The sequence below is a fragment of the Conger conger genome, chromosome 17 (genome assembly GCF_963514075.1).
Source record: "Conger conger chromosome 17, fConCon1.1, whole genome shotgun sequence".
NCBI classification, from domain to species: Eukaryota; Metazoa; Chordata; class Actinopteri; order Anguilliformes; family Congridae; genus Conger; species Conger conger.
The window spans coordinates 24,786,408-24,798,610 of NC_083776.1; the positions used below are offsets into that span (position 1 = coordinate 24,786,408).

Genomic DNA, 12,203 nt, shown 5'->3' on the forward strand with positions numbered 1-12,203 from the left:
GTGAATTTTCAGATAGTGAGATAGCGCTGGTACACCTGACACTTTAGTCAGTTAACATTAATGTAAGACCTGCCTAATATTAACCAATATTAATTAATAGTGTATTTTGCTGCAGTAGCGAGGGTGTTTTTTTTCCTTTGATAGTTAGCTATTAAAGTAACTGCTGGTATTTTATTTTGTTTCAGCCTTGCATGTGAGTAAGGATCCATTTCAGTCAGTGAATATGGACTTCATGAAAGTTGCAATGTTTTTTGTACTTGATACAAGATGCAGCCAGTTATCCGCCTCTGTTTTATACTGTAGATATGTGAACATTAATTTACTCCATGATCAAGAATAAAGCTTTGGTCACTGGTGTTAGACAAGTGAAAATTTGCTTTGTACTGCTGGCAATGAACACACAAAAATGATAACATGCAACATTTGTTCCAAGACATGTGGCAATATATTGACATATGTGAGGCACAGTTATTTGGCTAATGTGTGGTTCAAGTGTGGTTTTCATGAATGCAGTAGAGCATTTTGTAAGTTTTCAGCCTTTAAGTACCACATGTATCAGCATAGGACTGATGTGGGAAGTGCAAACGATTGAACATGTCATGTTGACTTCTGTAGTGCTAAGTGTGAGAGTATTTTCTCCCATCTGAAAACTCATATCAAAGAGGGGAAAACTGTTCCATGCCCTTTCCACCAATGCAGGCAGAGCTTTACAGTTAAGTCTATATTTACATTGCATATGTCAAGAAGGCATAAAGATTCTTCTGAAGAAAGTCTGATGGCCACTTGTAGCCTCAGTAAATCCAAGCTGCTCCTATGAAAGTCATGATGAGTATCATGATGCAGAGCCAGATGCTCCCAGTCAATTTAGTCAATAAAGATATTTTCCCAGAGGATGCAGACAAAGACCAACTTAGCTTTGTTTTATTTGAAATTACAAGCGGAACTGCTCCTTCCATCCTCTACTATTCAAACTATCATTGAAGACTATCAAGAAATACATGCCATAAGTCAATCTGCTTTTCAAACTTAAAGAAAAGCTAGTCTCTCTTGGGCTTCCAGAAGCAGATATAGGCACCGTGACTGATACCTTAAAAAGTGAGGATCTTTTCAGGGCTTGTAATACCCAGACACTCCAAACAGATCACAGGAGAAACACAAAAAAAAAAAAAACAGCTTCAGTTATGTTGATCCAGTATCCATCTGTCTTGGCCAGAATGAGTAGGGTGCTTTCCACAGTATATTCCTCTGAAGAACACCATTGAGTCTCTCTTGCAGCATAAGTCAGTGTGGGAGCAACACAAGCAAATAAAAACTGCCATGAGAACTGATGAAGTGCTTCAGGATGTGTGGGATGGCACAAATATTGAAGGAAACAGCATTGAGTGTCATTCTTTACCAGGCCAGGATCTTGTGTTTGGCTCTCTTGTGAAATACTTCAAAAATCTTGACGTAAGTTGCATGACCTTGCCTGATGGCCAGATCGGCAAAGGAACCCTGTGTGCCATTGCAGGTGACAATTTGGGTTCACACAGTATTGGGGGCTTTGTTGAGCATTTTGGCAGGACCTTGAATTTCTGCAGATATTGTGAAATTGATAAACACACATTTTTGGCAGATCCTCTTGCCAAAGGTCCTAATCGCACAGCAGAATCATATCAAGAGCATGTCCAAGCACAGACACACAATGTTGAAGCAAGTGGTGTTAGAGGTGTCAAATTTGACTCAATCTTCAATGAGCTTGCTCACTTTAATGTTTGCCAGCCTGGATTACTTCCCTGTCTTGGCCCGGGGCATTGTTTCTTCTGATTTGGCCTTGTATATTAATCACCTTGTTACAAAAGAGAAACACTTTTCTTACCTTGAGCTGAATCGGTGCATAAATCATATCTTGGTAATGACGCCAGCAATAAACCTTCTGAGGTAAATCCAGGCACTGGGAAACTCTCTGGACATGCAGTGCAGAACTTTTGTTTTCTCAGGATGCTACCAGTGCTGATTGGTGACAAAATAAAAAAAGCAGCCGACAGTGAAGTTTAGCAGCTAATTTTACTGCTCAGAGAGATTGTTAACGTTATTTGTGCTCTGGAAATTTCCACTGGTCAGATTGCATACTTACAAGTTTTGATAGAGGAGTATTTGCAAATCAGAAAGCAAACTTTAGGGGATCATCCACTAAAACCCAAGCATCACTATCTATGTCACTATCCATAACTCATAGTTCAGTTTGGGCTATTGATCCACCTTTGGACATTATGACTTGAAAGCAAACACACTTATTTCAAGCAGTGTGCGAGGAAGTTGTATGACTTCATAAATCTTTGTCAAACTCTTGCTGAAAGGCATCAGCTTTTGCAGGTATTTCTAAGTTCTGACATTCTCTTTCCACCAGATGTTGTGTTTGACAGGGGCACAGAGTTTTTCTTGAGGGATTACTATGAGGATATGCAACAGTCAGTTGAACATCTTGACTTTGATCCTGTAAATACTCTGATTGCTCATGATGTGACTGTGAAAGGGACAAAATATAGGAGCAAAATGTTTGTTGTAATAGGTCATAAGGATGACCAGTTGATTGGAAATTGAATGAAATTAATTCATTTTTAAATTAAAAAAGTGCATAAAAAGTGCATAAAAACTCTGTAGTTTACTTTATCAGTGAACACCAGGCTGTTCTTCTTCCTTTCATTGATGCCTATCATACTATACCCATGCTAAAATCCTAATGTTGTGTCAAACAAGAGGAACTGCTTGATTTTTACCCACTGCCAGAATATATGGTTTGGGGTATACCGCTGCTAATGCTTCACCATTGGACTTTTTAGATCAATGTCATCCTTAGGTGACACTATAAAGGAGATCATCCTCAAGGCTATGCCCAGTCTGTCTGAGGCTTGTTTCTACATTAGAAAGTTCTGGGGTCGAGTCAGTAGAAGATCTTAAGTATGTCCAGCAAGAGGACATCATAGACCTGCTGCCTGTTATTCAACAACGAAAACTGCTGGAGACATTCAAATGAGGTAGTTACTAATAATGTTTTAGTCCTAAAGCAACATTTACATGTCCATATGTATATTGAAACAAGTCATACTGGCCAACAAAGAGATAACTTCTTAAAGCAATTTCAAATTAAGTGATATATCCACATTAAAAATGCATTCCAAATTTCAGCAACTGCAAATATTCTAAAATCTAATGGCTTCAACTAAATATTATAAGTATTTTTGATAATGAGGGACTATGGACTATGGAAGAGATCTATTTCTGGCCATTATTGACAGGGCGGCCTGTCACATAGTGGTTAAGGTGAATGACTGGGACATGCAAGGTCGGTGGTTCTAATCCCGGTGTAGCCACAATAAGATCCGCACAGCCGTTGGGCCCTTGAGCAAGCCCTTAACCCTGCATTGCTCCATGGGAGGATTGTCTCCTGCTTAGTCTAATCAGCTGTACGTCGCTCTGGATAAGAGCGTCTGCCAAATGCCAATAATGTAATGTAATGAAGAATAATTATAGAAACTTAATGATCCTTTCAATGCAGATAGGCATGTATTGCTTGATACGCTCAATGTAAAAAAATGTGAACCTATAAAGGTAGGATTTAGCTAGATTGAACTGGTAACTGCTGTATTTTTAATTGTCAATTGACAACCAAATAAGTGATTCATAGTATTTCTGATAGTGATTTGCAGGTATGCGGCACAAATTATTAGAGATAAATGAATGTTTTACTCATATTTATTCACATAAGCCTGTTTATTTGTTTCAGAAACTACCACAATCATATTGGATCTCCAGGTTTTCCCATGTGACTCAAAATATCTGCCGCCTTTCTCCAGTCCTTCACAAGCAGTGCTGGTTCATCAAGCATACCCAAGACATGGCCAGAAACATTTCAAGTCCTATGGGATAAGATGCCAAAGGAAGACAGACAGCCATTTCAAATGGCAGAAGACCTACTCCTGACCATACAAATCCTTGCAGATGAATTTAGAAAGTATGAGGCTAATCCCACTCATTCACAGTGTTTCACAATCTGTCAGCATATAACTCGTCAGTATCCAAATACTTTGCCGATATGACATCAAGTGGAGATGTCATCGAGGGTTTACCTCTCTCGTCTCAACTTAAAACAAGAATTGAGAACATCAACCGCTCTGGGAGCTTTCAAAGGTACAGATCATCAGGACCCTGTGGAATAGCTGGACTATTAGCAGGGCCCCAACTGATACATATGGATGTACCAGATTTCAGCCAGAACTCCCTCCAGAAGAAACTCACAGGACAATGGAGGAGAAGCGCCAAAGGCTAGAGAGCATTTACAGCCAGGATGGCATTCATGGAGGAGAGAGGGTATAAGTGACAGGTCTCATGAAGACCACATTCAGTCTTCAGCGCAGACATATAAAGGAGATCCCAGCACCATCTGTTGCTGATTTGCAAATCAAGTGGCCTTATCTATTTACGCAAAAGGGAATCTTTTCTCATTTTGAGTTACTCACCGATGTGCCTGTCCTCCTCGCCTTGGAGCTGGCGATTGAGGAATGCGGAAATGGAATTGTGGAGTATTTCCGAACAAAATAAAGACCAAAGATGTCCAGGCTGTCTTGTCCCAGAGAGAAAATGGTGACTTGACACTGCATGTCATTCAGCTCTTGATGGCCCCACTTCACTGAGTCACCCGAGGGACTGATACTCAATGCCGATGCAAGCATTGTAATTATATAAGTAATTATTGTAACTTTTTTCTATTATGATTATATACACTGCTTTTCTAATGTTGAATACCATTGTCTGATACTGCGTAAGTGAGGAATGGAGTAGGAACAGTTTTGCAGAATATTCATGCACATGTTGTAGTCATGGACTCTTGATGGAGTACCTCATAGAACATTCATTCAAATGTGATTTGTGATTACACAGAAGAGAAGACCTGAACAAATATATACATAGTTCCAGTGAGGGATTTTCTGGAAAAGGTATAAAGTTTACTTAGGTACAGTCCCCCAGTCCCTCTATTGGAACAGTAAGGCCAATTTTTGCAATACACTGAATACATTTGTGGTTGAGATAAGATAAACACAAGACCAGAGAATTTCAGCTTTTATTTCCTGGTATTTACACCTAGATGTGTTAAACTACTTAGAACATCCAGGCTTTTACTGCAGCCTTTTTCAGTTATTGTTTGTTTCAGGGGGTTTTGCCCTCCAATCACCTCTTCAGAAATGAAATTCATGCTCAATTGGGTTAAGGTCTGGTGATTGACTTGGCCAGTCTATTTCATGTGTATTTTGCTAGTTTCTGGATGTGATGCTTTGACTTATGGTAGAACCTATGCACTTGTAAGTTGCTTTGGATTAAAAGCGTCTGCCAAATGACTAAAATGTAAAAAATGTAAATGTCTAAAACCTTAACAACCTTTTCTCCCTAATAATGTTGTATGTTGTATTTTGGGCCATTGTCTTGGTACATGATGAAGTTCCTCCCAATTAGTTTGGATGCATTTCTTGGTAGGCTGGCAGACAAAATGTTTCTGTAGACTACTGCATTCATCCTGCTGCTACCATCATGAGTTACATTATCAATAAAGAATAGTGAGCCCACTCCAGAAGCAGCCATGCAAGCCCAAGCCATGACACTTCCTCCATCGTGCTTCACAGATGAGCTTGTATGTTTTGGATCATGAGTAGATCCCTTCTTTCTCCACACTTTGGCCTTTCTATCACTTTGGTAGAGGTTAAGCTTGGTCTCATCAGTCCATAAAACTTTGTTCCAGAACTTTTGTGGGTCATCTCTGTACTTCTTTGCAATCTTGCCTTCTGATTCTTACTACTTCTTAAGTCTTCTTTGAACAGTTGATTGAAATACCTTCACCCCAGCACTGTGGAGATTGTTTGTGATATCACTGACTGATGTATCGGGGGTTTTCTTCACAGTTTCTGTCACCAACTGTTGTTATTTTTGACCTGTTTGACCAAGGAAATCCTCCTAACTTTTCCTTGGTTGACACCCAATTTTCTTTTTTAACATTGAGTTCAAATAATTTTTAAACATATCATTAGACTATAATTTGTCCTGAGAAATTTTTAGTTTTTAGTTTTAAAAACGTCAAATTTTAAATGATTTTCTGTAGGTTTCTAAAACATATTACATAATTGCAATTTGTCAAACATTGCTTCCTTTTAATAAATGTTCTGTTCCATAAAAATGTCACTTGCCTCATCCTCTTTTGGGTTAGGTGTTTTTGTGGTTATGATTTTTTAAGACCCCAGAACTGATCATTTTTAGATCTCAATTCTGGATCACAGAGATTAAAGTCCATTGTTATTTACAGTACGTGTCTGTAATTTGCAGTAGTTTTTATTATTTTAATTTTAATTTTAGAAATTGTTGTGTCATTATCTGTTACTGTTAACTGTGTGCATGGTATATTACTGGAAAGTCTAGCTACAGTATTAAACAGTACACTTTATATTCTACAGTAGATTACTGCAATACATTTTACAGTAATTAACTGTTGAAATAAATTACAGTATTGACAGTAAAATACTGGTGACCACAGCTGCCAGTACTTTACTATAATTTTACAGGGAAATAGTTCCCTCACGACTAAATCAGAGGTGCTCATAGCATTAAAAGGTCTTGTCGTTCTAAAAAAACATTCACATCCCAACTCTTCTTACAAAGACAGTTTGTTCTTCAAAAGAACCTCACAAACAACAGCTGAGCTCATTTCTACTGTCTCAGTGTGATTTCACCATGTGGTTATATAGGCTACGTACATGTTATCCTCCTAACTTAACCTTAAACCTGGAGTTTCGCAGGTTTGTGCTTAAGACACTGTTGTCCCAGCAAAAAGACCGTCTAAATCAGGGGTGTCAAACTGAATTCCCAGGGGGCCGCAGTGGCTGCAGGTTTTTGGGGTTTCCTTACAATCAGCTGTCAATTAAGGCCTTGTGTGGATTCTTTCAATCAATGACTTGAATGAACCACAGGTGCCGAGAACATCCCAAAAACCAGCACACTGCGGCCCTCCAGGACTGGAGTTTGACACCTGTGGTCTAAATTGTGAAATCCCTTTATGAAATCGAATGTCCTGAGTTTATCTCAAAATATGAACAATCTAATCGGGCTAACAGAGTTAGCAACGTATATGAAAAAGGGCCCTGGTTGCTGTATTAGTGTGCACCGTGTCTTGTAGGCAGCTGATTGATTGGAATATTCCCAGGTGAGACTAATTGTGGGCCTATTTAAGATCAGCTGTGCTGATTAATGAGGCTGTCCTTTTTCAGCTAGGTTTGGGCAATATGGTAGCAAAGTGGGTGTCTACTTGGCAATTTGAGCAAATTCAAGTCAAGGTAAAGGCTTCACCAATATTGTAAGATGTTTATTTTAATATGCCGATGTAGAGAACACAAAAAGACAACTTGAATGAACAGAACAACTTAATATAGGAGGTTATATCTCAGCTGCAATTTATTGAGTTAACGTAAAGATACATATTACAAAGTCCTTTCGTTCTTAGATGCCAAGGTCTGTCATCACCTAAACCTGAGAAAAATAAAATGAGAAATGTGCCACCTAATCCATCAGTTCAGGCTTTGTGAAGATCTCTAAAGTCCCGAAACACTTGTGATTTGTTCTTCATGCAATTTCATCTCTAAACTATTTCTAGCGTTATACATAAACTGAATCTGAATATAAACTTAAAGAAAACTTCTATACAAACAGCTACAGTTCTCTCCAGCTGCACTGCCATATCATCCTGGAACATTCAGAGATCAAGCTAGGATTGAGATACCTGAATTTAACTATGAAAGATGCTAATACCATAACTCTCACTGTTGAAGAGAAGAGATGCACTGCAAAAAAGTTGTGCAATGAGAAATACCAGAGTCAACATCCTTTGGTGCACCAGGACAGGCGTTGTGATGTCACAAGGGCAGGGCGTGTGGCTTTGGTGGCGTTTCAGAGTTAAGGGTTGGAACAGTAGTTAAGGGAGGGCTGTTCTTCTTCTGGGGGCTAGTTACCGCCCTGTATGTTCCTGGTATGGGAGTCCTCAGGGTTTGTGGGTCCCAGAGTGTTGAGCAGAAGGTCAGCCTGTTTGTGTGCCAGCTCCAGGAAGGCCATCACATCTCTCACCTCCCCTGAGCTCTGGAGCACGGATGCCAGACGGGCGGCCACATCAGGGTCTTTCACCATCCGCTCCTGTGCAAAGAAACAGGTCACCAGGTTTTAGCAACTGATTCTCAGTTGCTAAAACCTCTGCATTGTGACCTCCTCACCTGCAAGGGGAGCTCTCTTGTCACATGCGGGGGCAAGGCAGGCAGGTTCAGGACACCTCTCCCTGACAGCTGCAGGATCTACAGATAGTAAGAGGAAGGAAAACAGACAATGTTCATAAAAGCACATTTCACCTGGTCGTACACCAGCACTCAGTCAAGCCTGTCTCACACTACATTTACATTTACATTTACATTTTAGTCATTTGGCAGACGCTTTTAATCCAAAGCGACTTACAAGTGCATAGGTTCTACCACAAGTCAAAGCATCACATCCAGAACTAGGAAAAAAAAAAAAAAATTTGGGGGGGGGGTGTTGGGGTTAGACAGGGATAGGGGTATCAGAAGGGGGGGGCGGAGTAAATCAGGAGGGTGTAGCGCACCGCTACCGCTGGTGCGCTACACAACTGCTTAAGTAACACTGACGCCGAATACAGAAAATGCAACCAACCCACTGCAGAACAATAATGCACACTGAAGTGAGTTCAGGTGTGCCAGTACTAATAGCCTGAGCAGGGTGCAAAGTATTGGCTCCTCCTACAACAAAAGCTGTGGCCTGCCAGCCAGTAAAACAATAGCCTAACTTAATAGCCTAGCTTACCTGAGAGAAACAAACACCTAACCCAGTTTCACTGAATCTAAATAAACACCACTTGTAATAGCTAACAAACAAACAAGTACACAACAGAACACTAAAATGACAACTAAACTGAATTTAGAATCAGCAGGCAAACAAATAATACTTAACTAATCCAGGAGAAAATGCAACCAACCCACTGCAGAACAATAATGCACACTACAGTGTCATAAGACCATTACCCCCACTGTCCATCAATAAGGTAAGCCAGACAAAAGTACCCTTTGATGAAATCAGGGATCTAATCTTCAGGCCCAGACTTCAGTATCTGAGGTCTACGAAAATACTGAAACTGATTTGAGGTTTACTAAAATACCCAGGATTGAATATCTGAGATATTAGACCCTGGCTCAGTATTTGGGATTTGCAAGGCCATGGCAGAGTAGGGCCTGCAAGATGTCAGGTGAGCATTTGAGATGAGCAGAGTAAGACGTAGAGGTACCTCCTGGGCACCTTCCTCTTCGTCCTCCAGCTTGCGTCTCAGAATCCTGGTCTCCTCGTCCAAATTTTCCATCCTCCCCTCTATCTGCTCCAGAGCCCCAACTACTGAGCCCACCTCATCCTGGCAAAACACATATTCAATTACATTACACACAACGGTACTCACTTCATCCTGGTAACACACACACACACACACACACACACACATTCAACAGTAACATCTACACCCTGCTATCCCCCAAGCGACTGGGGAGCCATGCAAGTATCCACGAGTCTCCAAGCTCTCCCTCCCCTTCTCTCTCTGTCCCCTCTCCACCTCTTTCTCTCACATGTCTTTCTTTCATTTTTCTCTCCTGTGCCCCTCCCCCCATTTCACCTCAAGCGCCTGTAGGGTTCTTCTGCCCACTGCAGTCTTCTTGCTCTCTGCTTGGTGAAGGCGGGACACCTGGAGCATGCCACCTACTTTCCGGTTCCGGGGGGGCACTTTGAGCTGCGCACAGCTGGCCAGAAATCTGCCACGGTCACATTAGGACCAAATTAATAAGTCCCAATCATTCTCTCCCAGGTTTCCCATTGCAATAACACGACCCAACTGGATAAATAATTTGTTGAATGGCAAACCCTAATTTCAATAGGTGACAATGCACTTACGTTGAAGCAGGGCTCATGATTCAATAGTGACACCTGTTGGCTAAGACAACTCAACGGGTGCAGTGCCAGAGTTGCTTTGCTGTGAGTAATGAATTCAGCACTTGCTACAGTTTGGAAGTAGACAGGTATCATCGTTTTTACAAGCTCAACTCCAGTTACAACACTACATCTCCATAGCGTAGTATAAGCTAGGTAACTCTGTAACTCTAATATTGCAGATTTGATACTCATTGGAGCATTGCTTCAGTAAATATCCAACTGTATAAATGGATTGTATTGGAGTAAAAACCAAACAGAGATTTCTGACTCTGGATAAGAGTATCTGCAAAAATGTACGTGGAGGAACATTTCTAGACATTAATAATACAACAATTAGTTAACTAGTTGATTTTTGCACCACTTAATCAGTCTTGAAACAGTTACAGTAACTGCCCATGGTGGGTTGGTGAAGGTGTCTCACCTATCCTTCATTTGGTTAAGGTGACTCTGAGATTGATCTTTGTCCTTCCTTCTCATGGTAAGAGCAGACCTGAGACAGGGAGTGACAGAGTGCAGAATGTGGCAGTGAACAAAACCGGAAAATGTACTCAAGTAACTGAAAACCCTGGTAGTTCTTACCCACAATTGTATATAGCAATTAAGACAAGAGGTAGCAGTGTATGTAACACACAAAAAAGTCACTCACAGTATTGACAAATCTAAAATGCTCTCCAGAGCTGTAATGGAGGTCTTGGGCAGCAATGTCCACTTCTCTTGACCTTTGACCTTCCTAGCAGCATCATTTCCCACTGGACAATAGAGAAGGGATGATATAGAAAAGTAGGCAAATAGGAAATTGAATTGAATGTTCTCTGTATGCTTATTATACAATATACAATATTAACTATAATATAGTGTTGAAAATACCAGCTGTGTAAGAAAAAGACTTAATGACTTAATGAATTTAACTAATTTATTTTCTCAAAACCTTTATTGTTCAATAACAAGATAATAACAAATACCTGCTCATGTTTGATGCCCCAGGACAGAGTTATCATCCTACATTAATTGCAATGTATGGTGATGGCATATGCTTCAATTGTAGTCTAAAGGCTGCATTATTAAACCATCCCTACACCAGCTCTTTTTTTTTTTTTTTTTTTGGGAGGTGGGGGATCCTTGTCCATCACCCACTTACCCCGCTTCTTCTGGCATTGCTGTTGGGTTTGGGTCTTCTTTCTGCTGGGTCCCCCATCCTAGAACAGAGACGGGTTATCAGGGGTCCTTCCTCCTCTACACCTGTGTGTATCTCTTTCCTCTGCAGTCCGTCACCTGTCCCATACCCCCGACCCTCAGCCTCTCTCACCTGTGACCCCTTCTGACCCCTCTTCCTGCTTGTTTTGGGTCCTTTCGTCGAGGCCCGTTCAGACCCTCGGGTGGGCTTCATGGTGACCTGGGGAAGAGTCAAGCTAAGTCTTAATTGATTAATTTATGGAAAAGATAATCAAATTTCAAATATTTGAAGTACATTTCAAAAATGAGATTGGCAAAGTCTGAAGGAAAATATATGTCCCATATATAAACTATAACGATATGTTTTATCATGTTAAACTGAATTAACTACAAGTGAGCTTAAGGACGAACATATTATGTTTGTCTGTGGAACATCCCTGGCATGTGAGCTAGCTATTCAATTAAAAGAACATAAATATTACTACACTACATTACAAATAGTTTGGAGGTAATTTAGACATTTTAACCATATTTCGTAATTAGCTAGCTAGTTGTATAAATAATGTATACGAAAGTTAACGCAAAAGTTAATTTCACCGTTCGTCTACATCACTATCATCAGTGACACTTCTTTACCATCAGCGGGCCAATACAACGTAATTTAACTAATTACATTACGGTTACTATACTAGGTAATGCAGCTAGCGACGCTAATGTTTTTTAGCGTATGAATATCCATCTCCTCTAAACCAAGTGTTAGCTAGCTAAGTTAACTATACTTCGGTGCTATGTTTGTTGTATGTACGAGTTGTCACCTAATTAGCTAGCTAATCCTTAATCAAACTACTCGACGCAAATAATATTGGCATTAGCAAAGTAAAACTCACCAGTTTCGCGGCAAATTTACCTTCAAATTAATCGTACTGCGCATGTGTCGAAATCAATTCTAGGATTGGTTCCCGGGCGGGGGCCATATTGGTAAG

The 12,203-nt window shown here is 40.3% G+C and overlaps 1 protein-coding gene across 6 annotated transcripts; it reads right to left on the reverse strand.

Moving 5' to 3' along the window:
- Nucleotides 1-7,415: 7,415 nt before the first annotated feature.
- On the reverse strand, nucleotides 7,416-12,175 carry cenpq (centromere protein Q). Of its 6 annotated transcripts, none has more exons than XM_061227110.1 (9): nucleotides 12,128-12,175; nucleotides 11,354-11,440; nucleotides 11,186-11,243; nucleotides 10,694-10,796; nucleotides 10,469-10,537; nucleotides 9,734-9,869; nucleotides 9,359-9,478; nucleotides 8,283-8,360; nucleotides 7,416-8,205 (listed from the first exon to the last, which is right to left on the reverse strand). In XM_061227110.1, exons 1-9 carry the CDS (start codon nucleotides 12,149-12,151, stop codon nucleotides 8,020-8,022), a joined length of 861 nt encoding a protein of 286 aa, XP_061083094.1. In that variant the 5' UTR covers nucleotides 12,152-12,175; the 3' UTR covers nucleotides 7,416-8,019. The 6 variants fall into 6 exon arrangements, with proteins under 6 accessions (XP_061083094.1, XP_061083098.1, XP_061083099.1 ...); XM_061227114.1 differs by lacking the exon at nucleotides 12,128-12,175 and adding an exon at nucleotides 12,108-12,117 and having other exon boundaries at nucleotides 7,417-8,205; nucleotides 11,354-11,456; XM_061227115.1 differs by lacking the exon at nucleotides 12,128-12,175 and adding an exon at nucleotides 12,036-12,081 and having other exon boundaries at nucleotides 7,417-8,205.
- Between the last annotated feature and the right edge of the window lie 28 nt (nucleotides 12,176-12,203).